This window comes from Physcomitrium patens, chromosome 20 (genome assembly GCF_059467195.1).
Source record: "Physcomitrium patens ecotype Gransden chromosome 20, ASM5946719v1, whole genome shotgun sequence".
Lineage (NCBI taxonomy): Eukaryota > Viridiplantae > Streptophyta > Bryopsida > Funariales > Funariaceae > Physcomitrium > Physcomitrium patens.
Window position 1 is genome coordinate 11,654,945 of NC_143429.1, and position 18,578 is coordinate 11,673,522.

At 41.1% G+C, this 18,578-nt stretch overlaps 2 protein-coding genes and 1 long non-coding RNA gene across 11 annotated transcripts; 2 read left to right on the plus strand and 1 right to left on the minus strand.

Moving 5' to 3' along the window:
* The first annotated feature begins 5,987 nt into the window (after nt 1-5,987).
* On the plus strand, nt 5,988-10,447 carry LOC112273631 (uncharacterized). 7 transcript variants are annotated; one of them, XM_024502609.3, is made up of 7 exons: nt 5,988-6,500; nt 6,652-6,772; nt 7,313-8,571; nt 8,767-8,892; nt 9,166-9,279; nt 9,439-9,729; nt 9,944-10,447. In XM_024502609.3, exons 3-7 carry the CDS (start codon nt 7,402-7,404, stop codon nt 10,118-10,120), a joined length of 1,878 nt encoding a protein of 625 aa, XP_024358377.1. In that variant the 5' UTR covers nt 5,988-6,500; nt 6,652-6,772; nt 7,313-7,401; the 3' UTR covers nt 10,121-10,447. The 7 variants fall into 7 exon arrangements, with proteins under 7 accessions (XP_024358377.1, XP_024358374.1, XP_090101485.1 ...); XM_024502606.3 differs by having other exon boundaries at nt 6,652-6,751; XM_090245359.1 differs by lacking the exon at nt 5,988-6,500 and having other exon boundaries at nt 6,548-6,751.
* Nucleotides 10,448-10,647: 200 nt separating this feature from the next.
* LOC149987293 (uncharacterized) lies at nt 10,648-14,943 on the minus strand. Of its 3 annotated transcripts, XR_016499063.1 has the most exons (6): nt 14,167-14,943; nt 13,635-13,679; nt 13,076-13,360; nt 12,743-12,857; nt 12,086-12,187; nt 10,648-11,718 (listed from the first exon to the last, which is right to left on the minus strand). It is a non-coding gene; the product is annotated as an uncharacterized LOC149987293 (long non-coding RNA). The 3 variants fall into 3 exon arrangements; XR_016499064.1 differs by lacking the exon at nt 13,635-13,679 and having other exon boundaries at nt 14,167-14,942; XR_016499062.1 differs by having other exon boundaries at nt 13,635-14,937.
* Nucleotides 14,944-15,615: 672 nt separating this feature from the next.
* LOC112273508 (uncharacterized) lies at nt 15,616-17,953 on the plus strand. The gene is made up of 2 exons (XM_024502402.3): nt 15,616-16,874; nt 17,090-17,953. The coding sequence occupies exons 1-2, from the start codon at nt 16,554-16,556 to the stop codon at nt 17,291-17,293; spliced, it is 525 nt and encodes a 174-aa protein (XP_024358170.1). The 5' UTR covers nt 15,616-16,553; the 3' UTR covers nt 17,294-17,953.
* The last annotated feature ends 625 nt before the right edge of the window (nt 17,954-18,578 follow it).

Here is an 18,578-nt window from a genome sequence, read left to right on the forward strand (position 1 = left end):
CTTGCGATGCATCAACTCAATTCACCAACACAGGAAAGAACAAGAATAGCAGAAAGTGGAGATATAGAGATGATCGGAGCTGCTTCAACATCTACAACAAATCACGTTCCTTCTCCAATTGTACAACACCCTATAAGCACTAGAAAACCAAGAATTGCCTTACTTGAGAAATTTGATGGTACGAGATCAAAGTTTCGAGGGTTCATCAATCAAGTACAATTGGCAATTGAACTTCAACCGCAAAGCTATCCAACTCCAGGATCACAAGTCAGGTTTATTGGCACTCTACTTTCTGGTTCTGCATTATCGTGGTTTTCGTCTTTTCTTGAATAACGAAATCCAATATTGGACAATTTGGAAGCTTTTTTGGCGGAGTTTCGATCTATGTATGGTGAACACGATGCAACTCGTGTTGCAACAAATAAGATCCGAATTCTGCAACAAGGAAATCGCTCAGTAACAGTATATGCTTCACAATTTCGACAACTTGCAATTGACATCAAGTGGGATGATGCTGCACTCATCAGTCAATTTCTTTATGGATTGCAATACGAAGTAAAGAAATTGATGCTCAACTTACCTGATCCTCAAACTTTGAGTCAAGCAATCGATTTTGCGGTAAAATGTGATAATCGACTTTTCGAATTTCGATCCGAGAATCATTCACGGAAACCTCAACGTTATTACTCAATGGCAACATCAACATCTTTGCCAAACGTACATTCGGAAGTAGAAGACATGCAAATTGACGCGGTACGTTTTAAACCTCTAACTGAGCAAGAAAAGATTCGTCGTCGTCAAGAAGGATTATGTTTATATTGCGGAGAACCTAAGCACACTGCTCAACATTGTCCAAAGAAATGACGCAACTATAAAATGAGGGGTACGACGGTCAAAGAAGACAACATGTCGGAAAACGGATTCGTCCAGCTACAATAGGGACCGTGCAGCTGGAACCTTGTACAATTCCTAATGAAGGTCCTATCCTCTCCTCAGAACCCTCTCCTTGTTTTATAATAGACTTATATTTAGGACCTAAGAATTACAAAGCCTCTGCTTTATTAGATTCGGGAGCCTCATCATGTTTTTTAGATGAACAATTTGTTAAAAGTCGTAAAATACCCTATGTACAGAAACCTAAACCAGTACATGTAGAAGTCATAGATGGTCGTCCCTTGTCTTCTGGAGATGTCACTCATGAAACTCATCCTATAAAAGTAACAATAGACGGTCATGATAGCTACATAGCTTTTAACATAATTAAATCCCCGTCCAATCCAGTTATTTTAGGTTTATCCTGCCTAGAAAAATATAACCCTCGAATAGATTGGAATTCACGTAAACTTGACTTTTCCAAAAGCGTTATTAATAGTTCTACGAACCAAGTAAAAAATTATAAGTCTAGTACAGTAAAACCCGTACTGATAGGTGCAAAAGCATTTATACACGCAGCAAAAGAAGGATCAACTTTTGCTATTTATGCTGCACCTATTTCTGAAAACATAAAGACTTCAAGTGGCATTCCAAGTCAATATCAGGAGTATCAAGACGTTTTTGAGAAAAAGAATGCAGATATTCTTCCTGAGCATCGTCCATATGATTGTTCAATCGACCTCAAGGAAGGAACTCAGCCACCATTTGGACCAATTTACAGTTTATCGCAAGATGAGATGGCTGAACTCAAGACATATATTGACGAGAATTTAGCGAAGAATTTCATACGCCATTCAAAATCTCCAGCAGGAGCTCCAATTCTATTCGTAAAGAAAAAAGATGGATCTTTACGAATGTGTGTTGATTATCGAGGACTCAACAAGATCACAATCAAGAACAGGTATCCATTACCTTTGATATCAGGACTCCTTGACCAGTTGAATCAAGCTAAGATCTATACAAAAATAGATCTAAGAGGAGCATATAATCTAGTACGGATCAAAGAAGGAGATGAATGGAAGACTGCGTTTCGAACCAGGTATGGACATTTCGAATATAATGTCATGCCCTTTGGACTCACGAATGCACCAGCTGCTTTTCAACATCTCATGAATGATGTATTTCGTGAATTCTTAGACAATTTTGTCGTCTGCTATCTAGACGATATCCTGATCTATTCCAAGAACGTCGAAGAACATGAAATACATGTTCGTCAAGTATTACAAAAACTTAGAGATGCAAGATTGTACGCCAAGATGGAAAAGTGTGTATTTCACACTACTCAAGTTGACTTTTTAGGATACATCATTTCAAATGATGGTCTCATGATGGATTCTAAGAAAGTCCAAACAATCGTGGATTGGAAGATTCCAAGGACAGTAAGAGATGTTCAATGTTTCTTGGGATTTGCCAATTACTATCGGATCTTCATCAAAGATTTCTCACGAGTTGCAGCTCCACTTACACGCTTGACTAGTAAAGATAAATTTCAATGGAATCAAGAAGCGGAAGCAGCATTTGAAGCCTTGAAGACATCGTTTGTCTCTGCACCAGTCTTATATCGTGTTGACTTTTCCAAGGCATTTTTTATGGAAACAGATGCATCAGATTTTGCCTTGGATGCAGTTTTATCACAAATGGGAACAGATGACAAACTCCATCCGATAGCTTTTCATTCAAGAAAATTCTCAGCAGCCGAGATCAATTATGAGATCCACGATAAAGAACTTCTTGCGATCGTGGATTCCTTTCAAGAATGGCGTCATTATCTAGAAGGCGCTTCTAGTCCAGTCACTGTGTATACAGATCACAAGAACCTCGAGTATTTCATGTCAGCACGCATGTTGAATCGTCGTCAAGCTCGTTGGAGTATGTCTTTGTCAAGATTCGAGTTCATTATCACTTATCGGCCAGGAAAACAACAAGGTTTATCCGATGCCCTATCTAGACGTTCTTATTTTGCACCAAAAGAAGGAGATGCAGCTTTTGAGCAACAAAGAACGGTCCTCTTGAAACCGGAGCAATTTCATCTCCGAGCAATGAAATCAACATTGACTGTTGATTCAACTTTTCTCAAGCAAATCCAGTCCAGTATGTCCTCAGACCCTCTTGTTTATGATATCGAGAATAATTCTTCCAAGTCTCATGATCCTTCTAAGTTTGAGTTCAAGAATAATCTATTATATTTTGAAGGACGCCTATATGTTCCAGAAGGAGAAGCACGTTTATGTGTTCTTCAAGCACGTCATGACTTTCCAGCAGCAGGGCACTTTGGATATAATAAGACTTTGGAACTCATATCAAGAGATTTTTGGTGGCCACAAATGTGGAAGTCAGTCAAAGACTTTGTACAATCATGTGATATTTGTTCAAGATCAAAAATTCCTCGTCATCGACCTTACGGACTTCTTCAGCCATTACCTATACCAAAACAACCATGGTCTTCTGTTTCTATGGATTTCATCACAGATCTTCCAAGCTCAAGATCTTATGATTCTATATTTGTGATAGTAGATCGTTTCACCAAGACGGCACATTTTGTGCCATGTACAAAATCTATCACAGGTGAAGAAACAGCTAAGCTTTTCATTGATAATATCTATCGCTATCATGGATTACCTAAAGATATCATATCGGATAGGGGAACTCAATTTGTGTCAAGATTTTGGAGGACCCTTTTCAAGATTTTAAAAGTGGACATAAAACTATCTTCGGCTTTTCATCCTCAAACTGATGGACAAACAGAGCGCGTAAACCAAGTCTTGGAGCAATATTTAAGGTGTACTATCAACTACCAACAAGATGATTGGACAACCCTTCTGCCATTGGCAGAGTTTGCTTATAATAATACGGTACATTCTTCCACGCAACAAACACCTTTCTTTGCCAATTATGGCTATCATCCACGACTTGATACTTTTGATTTTTCAAAAGTTGATAATCCTGCAGCAGAAGATATGGCAAATCGGTTGTCAGAGTTACATGCAATAATGAAGACACAATTGAAGGAAGCTCAAGAACGACAAAAGATAAACGCAGATCTATATCGTAAGGAGCAACCACAGATCAACGTCGGTGATAAGGTATGGCTACTTCGTCGCAATATCAAGACTACTCGACCTTGTGACAAGTTGGACTATCGTAGGCTTGGCCCCTTTTCTGTTTCTGAACAGATCAACCCAGTTGCATATCGGTTACATCTACCAGAGTCAATGAAGATCCATCCTGTATTCCACGTATCTCTTCTTGAACCATATAAGACAGTGGATATACAAGGAAGAAGACAAATGCCACCGCCTCCTATAGAAGTAGATAATAATGAAGAATTTGAGGTGGAAGAGATATTAGACTCAAGGCAGCGCCGAAATAAGCTGAAATATCTTGTTCATTGGCGCGGATATGATATTAGTGAACGCACATGGGAGCCATCCAGGAATCTAGCAAATGCATCAACTAAAGTCAAAGTTTTTCATCAACGACATCTATCAAAACCAAGATGAAAATCTCTCTTATAAAAGAGACAAGATTGAGGCAAGATAACATTCAATTTCCTATCCTTGTTTGTAACTTCTTTGAATTTGTGACGCTAATTAGATGGAGAGCCAACAACCAGCACATTCAACTCAAGAACCTTCGTTTGCTGACCTGCCGGACGAGACATTGCGATTGTCACAACCTTCAAGACGACGCAACCGAGATGAAGACCCTCAAGAACGACATGTTCTTCCTCGAATAGATGGTGAGATACAACGCATTTGGTATCACGACCTTGGAAGAGATTCTCGATGTTTGGTGATATTATTGGAGATAGGAACGACTCCTGATGGTGTTTCAAATGTATTATTTGAAGGAAGTTATGAAGGCCTCAACAGTGATCAAATAACAGGGTGGTCTTCTCGCCCTGGAATGGGACACTATCGATGGCTAAGAGGACCCATCAACTATCTTCGTAGAGAACAAAGATTAGAGTATGTAGCAAATACAATTCGCCGCATATTAGATTTTCTCAATATATAATCACCGCTCCTCGTGGAACTCGTCCCTAGAAGGGGAGGTAATGTCACGGACATACATATAATTACCTATATGAATAGATAAAAGTATGTAAAAGTAGATAAAAGTAGGTTAATTGTGTAATATCTTCTAGAGAAGCTTCTTAGAAGCTTCATAGACGCTGCTTTGACTTTATAGGAGTCTATAGTTGATTTTTAGGCTAGAAACTTGGTCAACAAGTTAGCCATGTGCCACACATGTTGGAAGCTTAAAGAACAAGCTAATTACGTGGTCCATCTATAGAAAACTTGCCTTGTAAGCAAAGGCATGTGGCCTAGAAAGTCAACATATATTGGAGGTCTTATAGAACATCGCCATGTGGCTTCTAGTTAGATAGTATATATAGAGGCAAGAGTGAAGCCCTCTTCACTCTTGTCAACTCCTTTCTTGCTTCTAGTCCAGGTTCAAGAGTCTTTAGTTTCTTGTCTTGTGGCAATAGCCATTCCAGTTTCCTTTTAATATACCTACTTGTTTATATTATATCGAGATAGCCTTTTGGTGTATATTTTTCCTCATCGAGTCTTTGTCCTTGACAAGATATCAAGAAGATAGTAGATCTATAAATTAACCATGCATCAATTAGTAAGGTCCTACATGTAGTGGAGCCATATATTATTCAAATAAGACCATTTAAAAGTGAATACTAAAAAACATGCATTATAAAAGTACAAACTTCATATTTTTTTTTAATTAAAGACTTTAGAAATAAACTTATTACTACAACAATTATTATTCTAAATATCTCTAAGGAATTATATTATATACTATTCTAACTTTTAACAACCTAATCAAACTAAGAAATTATATTTACAAAAAGAAAACGATAAGTTATCAAATAATAATGTATATCTAATAATGAAATCCAAAAAAAACTAAATTTTAAACTTGTAATTTTTTAAGGTTATCAATGGTTACTAGTAAAACAAATAACAAGATTAATAGAACATTTTTATATATTATTACTATATAATACATAATATTACTTTAATTCTATATATATATATATATATATATTCACAATATGTCTTTCTTTTTTTTCTTTTTTTTCCAATCATAACTTTAAAGCTGCATCGGAGAAGAAAAAGCAAAAGTAAGCAGCCCAGATCCCTCCGACGTCGGCGTCGCCCAATCGAGCACACGTTTCGGATTGTGTCGCGGCGCACCAGAAACTCACGCACCGCACAACAGCAAAGTAAATCAAAGGACGATGGATGATGGAGTCACCCAAAAAAATATTAAAAGAATAAAATAAAAACCCATATCACAGTCCCGCCAAAGATATCAGAGAAGCAGGTCACGGTGGACCCAAATCTCGCGTCACACTGGCCCCGCATCGTTGCGAGCAGCGACGCCGCCAGCGGATCGGTGGCGAGTTCCATTGAGAGGTGTTGGATCACGACGCGTGCACTGTGTTGTGGCGCAAGGACTGTCATGGGAGGACAGAGGAGTGAGATATTACCCCAGCTGTGCTTTACATAGCTTCCTGTGGTGGTGCTGCTATTGGGGCTCTGCAGGTGCGCGAATGAGCGTCCTTATTGGCTTTTTGAATCCGTTTTGTTTCGCCTTTTCTTCCTTGCCGCGGGGGATGTAATTTTGCGTTGTGGGTTCGGTTAGGCTCCACGTTGCCTTTCTGGTTACGGGGCCCCCCTGTTCTGGAATGTGCAGAGAAATTTACCCACGGAGTACTTGGTCGTGGCGTTTGCACCGCAGTGTTGGATTTTCAGGATTTGACTTGCAGACCGGCTTACTCACCTCCTGATTACTGGTTAGTTTTCCTCGGTCGCGGGTATGCTCAATTTTGCTGGACGTTGTTGAATTTTTTGCGAGAGTCGGAAGTTTGTTGGAAGTTTTATATTTGTGGGATTCAAGTTGAAATTTCCGTTTCGAGAGACTGGGTTAGTTTCTGCTTAGAATTGCCTCGTGTCTGTATTTCGCATGCAAGTTGTTTGATCAATCGCAGTGGCGGCTTGGAAGTGTTTATGTCTGAAATGATTGCGAGTGTGTAGTGAGTAATCTTGAAATTCTAATGTTCCCCTAATGCTGCTGAAATCTCTTGCAATATCTCCACGAATTGCTTGGACCTCACTAGCGTCTAGTATGGGGGTTTGCAACTTGGGTGTTGTTACCTCTTTGCGTAGTGGGACAGTTGGTTTGTTCAGAACCGTTTCGGGTGAGGTGTGATGTCTTCACTTCTTATCCTCGTTTCTATGAGAGCTTAGGTTTAACTGATATAAGGAAAGTCTATCTGCTAGGCTGTCGCTCTTCTGTTTAAGGTCAATTGGTATGTGACAAACTCTCACCATTTTCTGGAATTGTGTTCTTGTAGGCCGTGAATGCTGCAGCTGAAATTCAGCTAGTGAATTTTGGACATTGAAAGATTGGATTTCATTTGGATAGTCTGTTTCCAGCAGAGTGATGATGGGAGCTTCGGCCATTTCGGGTGTTTGCAATTTGGCTCCACCAATCCTACCCAATCACCGTGAGCGAGACCACAGGAAGCTCAGTGTTTGTGACCATGAGATACTCAACCGGATGTTGAAGCATGGGAGAAACTCGGAGTCGACGTTGCCCGAGGTACATCATGTGGACCAAGCAACTCATTGCGATATGCATACGAATGTGAACGAAAGGGTTTGCAGCTGTGGGATGGAGAGCGCGTCGTCGCACTTTGTGTCAACTTCGGGGCAGTCACGGCAAGTTTCCGTGGCCATGAGTGGGGACAGCTTGGCAAGCACACACAGGAAACTACAGAAAACTCTCCACATGATGAAGGATGGGAAAAAGTCTGGTTTGAGGCCCACTCCTGTTCAAAATATTTCTAAAGAGCAGAGATACCGAGGACCATCAAAGAAATGGGGCACGGATGAGCACATGGATGGTACAGAGGATGTCACAAGGATGCTCAAGCGAAGGGCAGCCCTTGTGGCATTGGCTGCAGCAGGTTTCGTTTCACTATCACAACCTCTAGCGTCAGCTACGGAGCTTTCCAGGGTTGATTTTTTAGCTCCCATGACTGGCGTGGAGGCTCTGGAAGCGAAATTTAACGAGAGCATATACAAACAACTTCAGAATGAGATACAGATTCAACGGAAGGAATGGGGGTTGACAAGTGTTAGTACAACAGCTCCATCCCCGACTCAAAACCAACAATCGCAATACGTTGCATCAGTGTCGACTTCTGGTGATGACACTGATGCAACTGAATTAAAAGAAGAGGATCCGTTTCATGCTTGGAAGCAAGTGCAGAAAGAGATTGAATTTGAGGGTGAGAAATGTGCCGTGCCTGTGACTCGACCACCAGTGCAGAAACCCACGCTAGTTAAGAAGGTTGTGGCTGCGTCAGTGGCGGTGGCGGTGGCCGGATCTGTCGCTGGAGCAGCGTCTCACGTTGCTACACATGGAGGTTCTGCTGTTGCAACATCGCTGACAGTGTTGCAGCATTCTGGCCCACCTTATCTACCTGGTTCGAGCTTGTTGGGTAAAATTATACAGCATTTGGGGGGTGGGGGTGTGGCTGGTGCGGTGGGGGCAACGGTCGTTTATCCCTTGGATACCATTAAGACTCGAATGCAAGCTCAGAGCACGGTATTTGCCTCATTGCACATTAATATACACCAGGCTAGTTTGTTTTATTTTTCATCAGTGAATTTTGTATATGCTTTGTGGTGCATCTAAGCCATCCATTAATCTGCCTTCTCCTATACAAATTAAGGCATTCTAGAAATATTATATCTTGGAATCATGCTCTAGAATATTTACCAAGGATCTTGCGTTTGACAGGAAGAAGGCGTGGAACCTCTGTACAAGGACGAGATTGACTGCTTAAAGCAGCTCGTTGTAAAGGAAGGACCAGCATCTCTTTACAGCGGTCTGGTGCCACAGCTCATAGGCATAGCGCCAGAGAAGGTAGTAAGAGTTCCACGGATCTGTACATCTTGTCATTCTCTTAGACCTCTTTACTGTGCATGTCTCTGTCAGTTGTGCGATTTTGTGCGCAAACACTGCTATTACAAATAGGTAACTATGAAGGTGGAAGCTTCTAACGTACATGTATATTCCAGCTCCTAAAACCTCTCGGAAAGCTGCTAGCTTTTAGAGCCTCTTAAGTGTTCAAATTACTAATGTTGATGCATACATCTGGCTTTTCTTGCTGAACTTTTCTCTCGGACGATCTGTTAGGCCATGAAGTTAACAGTCAACGAAGCCTTGTTGAGCAGTCTTGAAGCGATGATGCCTGGTGCGCGGGTGTGGGCACTAGAATTCATTGCTGGGGGAGGTGGAGGTGCTTCCCAGGTATCTGAGCTTAATCTTATAAACTCTTTCACTACAATTGTTACTGGAAATCAGCGGCTTTGTCATTCATATGTATGAACGTAGTGGAAGTTTCTCCTCGTAAATGCCAAATACACGATACAGGAGTTAATGTATTTATGCTTTTTTGCTGGAATGTAGGTGGTGTTCACGAACCCAATGGAGATAGTGAAAGTTCGGCTGCAAACTCAGAAAGAGGGGCTCCCGAAGAAGGCCTTGTGGACGATTGTGAAAGAGCTTGGTGTTAAAGGTCTTTACGAAGGCGCGGGTGTTACCTTAGCCCGTGATGTTCCAAGCTCAGCAATCTTCTTCGCTTGTTACACGCTGTTACGTCAATACTATCCTGATCAGAGCTTCCTCGCTGGAGCTATTGCTTCCATACCTGCCACTATTGTAGTAACTCCTATGGACATCATCAAAACAAGGCTTCAGGTATGCTTTTGGAAAGGCACCCATTCATCTGACTAAAGCTTTGGCATCAGATTCGATTCTTTAACCTTTCATTAGGGATATCCAAAGCTGAGACATTAATTATCCACGGCTTTTTAGCTTCAGATATCATTCACATTTAGTAGAGTTCTCCTACTGTGAGGTCGGATTGTTTTCTTTGATGACTTACGAATATGTGCTTTGTAACTTTTTTCAGAAAGAACCTGCACCAGGAGAGCTAAAATATACCGACTGGTGGGAATGCTTGCAAGACATTGTAAACAATGAAGGACCGCAGGCTCTGTTCAAAGGCAGCCTCCTCCGTGTTCTACGAACAAGCCCACAGTTCGGCATTACACTGATGCTTTATGGGATGATATGCGAAGGTTCGTAAACCCATGATTTCATGCTGATTGTTGTTCCCATTCATTCACAGTCTAGCACATGTATTATCTCGAGAATTATAGTTCATATGAGCACTTCAGACGCCTACAATCGACTGCATTTGGCGAGCATACATAGAGGCGGTATTGACTAGCGGCCTGTGTGCCACTGGGAAAGACTCCTCAAAGTGCAGTCAAAAAATCTTCCAAAAACAGGGAAGCAACTTTTTTTTTTTTTTTTTTTTTTTTTTTTTTTCCATTATTGACCTTTACTGTAGTATAAGGATCCAATTTTGTTGTATATTATTTTTCCTCGATGAAAATCAGCCATTACTTTACTTGCTGGTGGTTCATTCTCGGATCTAGTGTTTTCAATGTCTCGCTCTTGCCTATTTCTGTTGTACAAAAAAACTTGCTATCTATTTTGTTTTGATTTCGGGACATGCTACATCACCAGAAAGCTTTGGACGAGATTTGTTGACAGAAATACATCAAATTCAAAAAGGTTATTGCAAATACTCAGACATTCCAGCTCAAATTTTGCGTCGGTACTATCGGATTTACCAACATGATTCCTGTTATTTTAGGCAACAGGGTTTCATAAATGTGGTATCCTATATTGAAAAGCTTTCAACACTGAAGACCAAACCACAGAACTTAATCACTGACCTCTAGAAGTGGTCATTTCCAATGGTTGGATCTTTAACTGAAAGCTGCCCTAGCTTGGGGATCTACTTGCTGAAACCCCCTTACCTTGAAAAGGAAGCTTAGTAACCATTTTTTATGTATCCTAGACCCCAAAATCCACACACCAGAAACTTGTAGTTTGCAGTCCTTGGCAATTTGTAATAGGATTGAATCTGCCCATGAAACAAATTTTCACTGAAATGTCCTCACTTCGCTACCAATCTAATTAATCAACAGGCCACGTAATGAAAACATGCTGAAAGGAGTAATCTCGGATATGCTCTGTGGATGTACATGGACCTTTGCTAATTCGAAATCTATGTGAGGTGGACACTTTGAAGGTACTCCCGCCTCTTCAGCAAATTTCTAACACTGGTTACGAGTTAGCCCTATTCAGCATGTCGCCCTCGACCTGCGCGTCCAAGAGGATCATCTTTCATTTCTCACCAAACATTGTGAGCAGGGAGCAAAACTCAGTCACTGAAAACGTACCTAATCTGAGTTTATCTGGTGCAGTCATATTGAGCGATTTCTACTTTAGCCACCTATTTCCTCGACTCGATAGTAGGGTTATCGCCGCCTCGTGCAATGCTACGTCGAGGGAGTAGTTGTCACGAGGATGGGTCCATCATCTTCATAGCTTGAGCAGGCACAGCTGACTAGGTGCATGTTGTCGCCAACTTAAACTCAATATTGATTGCTGAGCCGGCAAAATGCCACAGATTCATGACTCCTCAAATCGTTCAGGACGGGGGGGGGGTGTCACATGTGCTCGAGCTAGTGCACGATGTTGTCAAGCTGCTTCTCAAGCCAGTTTCCAATCCAAACTAGGGCCACAAACACCTGCGCTACTTGTTCACCACCATCTCTCACATGCTTCCTGTTTTCCACACTCTGCAGTAACAAACCACCTGCTGCCCATCTGCTCGTCACAAAACAAAACATCACTGGATGTTGAATTCGGCTGATATCATCAGCTCAAAAACCCACAACAAAAGTGATAACAACCCACTTTTCACTCCATACAATTAGGCTGACCAAACTCGCAGTACTGTGAGAACAGATTGGCTGTTTGTGTAGTTGTCATAGTGTTGGCCAATGAAGAATAGAAAGTGGGATAGTGTTGGTATGTGTGTGTTTTTTGACAGTGTGGATGCATCCGAAAAGGAGGGACAAGGTAGATCCTGGTGGGAGTCTACTGGAGCTAAGTACCCAGTATTCTGGCTTGTTGGATCAGCTCAATTGTTGGCACAAGATTTGAAGACCAAGGAGAAGGGAATAGGAAATACATGTCAACTCTCTGATGCATTCCCTTGGAAACCCTGTCACTTCTCTGGAATCATTCCTTGGGGTGCTGCATGGAATTATTCTCCCTTCGAGCATTGCTCAAACTGGAAAAAAAAATGTTGTGTTATTTACATGTGGGTTTGTGCATGTACTGATTATAAAGTTTGGTCTTATTAATCCTCAACTTCTTCGTTGGAAGGTTTTTGGTCTATTTGAAAACTTGTAATGAAATGTTGTATTTTAAAACAAGTAAGACTACAGTTGTATTAATGAATCCATCTTGTGTGAAGTTGGATATCTTTGTACATTTTGAGAAGTTTCACAAAATTTCATTTTATTTATTTGTTTTAAATGCACCAAGTTAATTATTTACATTTATGGGGAAAAGAGAAAAATGAAATACAATAGTAATTATAAATATTTCAAGTCCTGTCCTTTCTATTATTGTTGATTGTTCAGGAATTTGGTATAACTGTAAGTGATGTTTGATTGATATAAGCAATAGTTCTCTTAACAACAATATGCCATTATATATATATATATATATATATATATTTTTTGAAATAAATAAAATCATGTTCATAAAATTATAATCTACTGTGAATATGTACAAATTGAAACCAGTGGTATTTTATTTTTATTTTATTTTATTTTCTTACCAAAGTACAACTTCAAATAGATACGAAGTGAAAATAAACTTTTACAATCACATGTTGCACTAAATTTGAGATAAAAAAAGTAAGAGTTCTCCTCCTTCCTTCCCAACAACCAGATCTGAACTCCAGTGTAAATAAAGATTTGGTTTTCATACCCATTACATCAAACAAACAAATGTTCTGGAAGCCACACAAAGTAGAGGCCCCACACATCCACACACACACACACACACATATATATATATATATATATATATATCTCTTCAACAAGATTAAATTTTTCAAAAAATAGAAATCCTATTTTCAAATGAAATGGCTCATGTTCAGGAAGTTGACCTCAAGCCTTGGTGGGGGTGATGGCAACAGACACAATTAGGGTTTTGGCAAGCCACCCACAATCCAGAGTGAAGTTAGCAAGGCTTGCATGATGATCATCTGCTTTGCAAACACTTACATTTCCACTCCTTCCTTTTCGATTACATACGTACATACTTACAGCTAAACATGCACATGTGTAAAACTTGGGTCTCATTTGTTGGTTGTGTTGCAGAGGATTCTTGGGAGACCATCCTCTCTCTCAATCCATTCCATTTTGAGAAAATGGACGACAATTCACTTCATCTGCAAGACAGATGCATGAAGAGTGTAACTCTTCACAACTTTTGACCACCACCATGTCACTTTCTTTCTTCATCTTCATATTGGAATTTAAAAAAAATAAAAAATAAGTGAAGAAGAGAGAAAGACATGGGACTATATGTGTTTGTGGGAGGGTGAGGATCAGGTAAGGGAGTGTTTTGCCATAGCTTGAGTATGCTAAAACATTCTTACAGAGAAATGTGAAATAAATAAATAATTAAATAAATATGACCAGTAGGAGTTTGACCTAACTTACCTTTGCATACAGAAGCAAGGGAACTGAATACATATGCTTCACCAACTTTGCAGCAGAAGTAAAGAAAGTGTTAAGGATGGATGTATACATACACTCAAAAATAAATAAATAAATAAATAAACAAAGCACAAATAGTAGAGAAAGTACAGTAGTTGAAGCAACCAGAAAAAAGCCATAAAAATTCATTTATCACCTAAGGAATGACGATATGAACTTGAGGCTAGTCCTTGAAGATAAAATTATGATTATGATTATTATTCTAGATTCATTCATGCATTCATTCATTCATACACACATACAATAAGTAGGCAAATATAGTGATTGACCTAGGAATGCAGCCCTTCAACAAAGAAATGAATGATGTGAGTGTAAGACTTTGATGCACATTCATCCTTTCCATGGGGTGACGTAAGAAGACAAGCAAGCGAGTTAAAGCAAGAGAGAGCGAGAGCAAGTGTGAGAGAGAGTGAGAGCGAGTGTGAGAGAGAGCAAGCAATAGGGATGGATCTATCACATCTGCCAATCATCGAACCTTGCATCACATCGCAACATTCTTTGCATGATATGAAGAATCTGAGCGACATGACTCATCTGCGTCCAGGTCCTTGTTGTTGTCCCTCCATCGCATATGAATTGGAAGCCACCATCATGGCCTTTGCGCATTCAACCTCCTTGTTAAGGTGGGTGGTTTTCTAATAGCCTCAAAGGCCATGAAGGCTCGCTCCAATCCTTCCATGGCACTCATCCCTCCCCTATGAGGGGCGCACAAGAGCCCCTTGATTTCACTTGACAGAAGGGTCTGATTACTTCACTGCAACATCAATGCATTTTTGTATTGGTGATTTGATACTTCATGCACAATTTGATAGCTCTCCTTCCTCTTTACATTCTTGTGATATCTCTTTTTCTTTTCCATGGTACTGTCCACCACCTCTTGGGCCAATGTGTGCATGAGATGATGGAGTTGGGTGATGAGTTCGTTTGTTTGTTTTTTTGTTTGTTATTTTGGTTTGGTTCACAAAAGGATGCCATTTTGCAGTTCAACTCTGAGTTGTAATTTTTCACTCTTACTCTATCCTTGGCTCTTGAAGTCATTTGTTGGTTTGTCCATTAAACTAATATTGAACATCTCAGTAATGAACATTTGATTGCATATCAATTTAGTGTCATCATAATTGATCAGAAGAGTTGTGTTCATTTGCAAATGCATTATATATATATATATATATATATGTTTTTTCTATGATATATTTCAATAATTTTTTAATGGTAAACATTGAGATCATGTGCAATAATCAGTTGTTTGATAGGACATCCTTACAATTCTCTCATAGTGGACAATCCACACAATGAACATTACCAAGTACATTCATCCATTTGGATCATGAGCAGCTTGTTGTTACCCAAGGTACAGGAAGAAATTATTACACATTTAAAAATAAATAAATTAACACACTACATTTGTGACTAGGATTTGTGATCTGAGATTTAGATTAAAACGGTTAAAATTATGGGGGATTAGGGTTTAAGTCAATGAATCAAAAAATTGAGGGAGTGAGGCAATTGCTGCCAACCCATTTGCCTTGAATGAACGTTTGATATCGTCTATCCAAAAAGGACATCCCATCCTACAGAAAGCACATCAGAAGGGCCGCCCATAAACTAAGGCTCCAGAGAGACGCTGAAGCTTGTGAGGAAACTTTTAAGTTCGAAAGCGACTTTATCAAGCGCCGTCGCCGTCTTCTTCGTCGTCGACGGCGCATCCTGGTCAGCGACTCCATGCTCGCCGCCCGTTGAAGAGATGGGCAGCCATGGCCAGGCCACAGTGGAGGGGGCCACTGCCACGGGCGACGACGCCAGGGCCCAACCTCACCTCCACTCACGTTACTTCACCCGGCGCTAAAATCTAGCTGCCTGCGGTAATTACTGGTCCTGGCGCCGCTTCTGTCTGGAAACATCTGCAGGAAGAGGAGCAAGGAGTAGAAGGAGCGAGGAGGAGGAATAGTGGACGTCGTCATGGGATCGCCGTGCCCTGGATTCGCGTAATTGTCTTATGCTCTTGTCCCATGGACTATATCTATGGATCGCCATTGTCAGGTCCCCTGCTAAGTTGTGTGTGTGTCCATGTCGGCAGTCGCTCTGAAGAGTCATAAGACTGCGCGACGGTCGGCTGTCTGAGAACTGGGCGTTGTACTTACTGCACCGATTGGAGTATGGAGTAGGTGCAATTGTTGCGCCTGTTGTTGCGATGTTCAAGAGTTCCATGCGTTGTAGTTACGGTACCCCACTGTTGTCGAGTTTTTACGGTGGTTGATGGTTGTCTAGCGGGGGATTTGTCGCAGTTTCCGATCGCTGAGCAGGAACCGATTGTTTGTGTCGTCCGTGTTCTCGTGTGTCGACTTCTACAGAGCATAAGTCCACAGAGCTTGCCGTATTGGCAGCTGTCGCGGAGTTTGAGTGGCTCGAAGCACGGAGAAAGCCTATGCTCGGATATTGTCTTGTGTTGCGAGCTCACTTGCAAGCAGCCAGCTGAATAATTTATATATATATCAGCCAGTTGTTTTACATCGAAGGCCTACGCACTAAAAGCTCTGCACCACACCCACAATTCTCTTTCTTGAGGATCAGGTGGATCAGTGGCTAACAACATGATCGCCTATTACGTATCTGGCATGGTTTGCTGTGAGCTGAGTATCGTGGCGTACTGAGTTATGACGTTTGTGCAGTTCAATTGCTACGGTTTTGCCACTGTCTACCAGAAATGGAATAAATTAATTGTCAGTGGTATCTAGTAAGCTCTGTCGGAGTTGCGAAATCCTTCTCAGGATACAAACATTTATATACATACATAAACACACACACAAAATAGTCACACACGACTCAACGAGTCTTGAAAATAGTTCAAGTGACGGTTTTACAATGGCCAGATGGCTGGTTGCAAGTGCACATGGAGTGGTATCCGCTCAGAGTTTCCAAGTTGCAGCCTTGCTCTCCATGGTCGTCGTCTTCTTAGTCTGCGTGACAACGCTGGTGGGCTTGTGCGCCGCTCACAGCAACCCCAAAGTGCTCAACCGAGAATCCGAGCCTGAAGGCGAACTGGTGGCCGAGATCAAAAAGGAAAGCCAGCGCTTCAGCCCCTCCGACTTGAAGTCCAAACTCGGCTCCTTCAGAATATCGTCCTTCCGAAACCCATCTAGTTTCTCAAATTCCAGCTCTTTTCGAATTGACTGCAAATCTCAGGTAACCATTCAATCCAAACTTCACGCCTCTTATCGCTGAAAGCTTGTCACATCATGTTCTGACATAAAACCATGCTGTAGAGTTTCAGGCTTCTGTTTTGTTTTGGTAAGTTTCTTAAAACTGTTTTTGGTTAATTGTCATTGGAAAGTCCCTGAAGCTACCAGTTCAACACATCCTTCTCACATCCTGTCCTCGGCATTTTGTATCCGGATCAGGTGGACGTAGTGGACGCTCTCCGGAAAGGCTGTCAAGCGGAGGAAGATCCGAACGCAGAACCCGCGGTTTGGCAAAGATCAATTATGCGCGGTGAACGTTGCGCCCCTCTCTCATTCTCCGGGCTCATTCTGTACGACGAGAAGGGCAATCCTTTGAACCCAGAAGTGGTGCACAACAATCCGCGTTCGATGGCTTCGTGTTAACAATGCCTTCATGTTTTGCATCTGGGTTCTGCATCAAATCAGACGATTTCGCGGCGCTCTGTGCAAATCCCAGAATTCCAACAAGTCTTCGTAACTAAGGCGACGCATATCGACTTATCGCATTTGAGCTTGTAAAATAGGGGTTATGGAGCAACTCAGTTTTGTTGCACACAAACCATTTCTCCGAGAACGCGACTGAATCCAACGGAAACCAACCATGTAGTTGCAAACACGATGCTCAATGGTTGTATTTCTTATTACTCGTGAAAATCGGTGGAGTTAGGGTCTTTTTTATTCAGGAGGATAAGAAGCAAAAACGGCGATCAATAATCGGGGTTGTATGCTGCAAAATAACTGAATGTCAGAATCTATAGATTTCTCACTCAGGGTTTATAGCGCAGTGCCACACAGATGTGGAGGCAGTGACGTTATCCATGAGTATAAATGCTGGATTATGCTTAGCACAGTCCATTATCAAGTCTAGATTTTTGCGTGTGGAACAACGAGGAGAGTGATAAGAAACTTTGGAGCTCAGAGCAGCTCAGGTTTTGTTCACATTCGCGGCATTAGTAGCGGACAAAATTGAACTATTTGTGGATTCGAAACTGCAGTGCAGCAGTTCTGCAATGAAAAATAAATACGCGCTCCGTGTCAAAGAAATTTACAGAGAAGAGAAAGGTGAACATCATTCTCGTCTCATTAACAATGCTTCTACTTCATGGGTCAGAAACTGGCTATCATCTTCTTCTTCTGCTGTGGATTTGCATTCCTCGTTCTTAGCTTTGTGTTTGATGCTCTCGAGAGATGCCTGTAACATTACAGCATTGTATTGTTGCTGCAACTTCTGCTGCTGCTGTTTTCTGGTATTCACGTGGAGCTAGAAAACTGGAACTGCCTACAGTCTTCTCAGCATATTTTGAGGAATCTAGCCCTTTGAATATGATTATGTGTGCGGTACGGCAGAAAGCGATAGGGGACAAAACTTACATTGAAGTGGGACACTGCAATCGGAGTCCCACCTTCATATTTGCATCAGTTTCTTCCCTTCGTGTAAACTCTTTATTTAGAATTCTTTTAGTATTCAATATCTTATTTTTCTATTCTGTTCCTTGTCAACGACGTATTTCAAATTATAATACTTGGAGGTTTAAATGTACGTAGTGTCTACATAAGTGATATACACTGTGTATCAAATGCTGAAAAGACTGTGATTTCACTGGAATGTTGAAGAATCTTAGTCCTGTGTTGGAGATATAGCTGGCAGTCCAAACAGTGTAATTAAATA

Bases quoted from the DNA above. Each gene is read 5' to 3' on its own strand.
- LOC112273508 (XM_024502402.3), top strand. From the start codon at position 16,554: ATGGCCAGATGGCTGGTTGCAAGTGCACATGGAGTGGTATCCGCTCAG. The intron at 16,875-17,089 runs GTAACCATTCAA...TATCCGGATCAG, and splicing joins GAATTGACTGCAAATCTCAG to GTGGACGTAGTGGACGCTCT.
- LOC112273631 (XM_024502609.3), top strand. From the start codon at position 7,402: ATGATGGGAGCTTCGGCCATTTCGGGTGTTTGCAATTTGGCTCCACCA. The intron at 8,893-9,165 runs GTAGTAAGAGTT...ACGATCTGTTAG, and splicing joins TAGGCATAGCGCCAGAGAAG to GCCATGAAGTTAACAGTCAA. The intron at 9,280-9,438 runs GTATCTGAGCTT...GCTGGAATGTAG, and splicing joins GAGGTGGAGGTGCTTCCCAG to GTGGTGTTCACGAACCCAAT.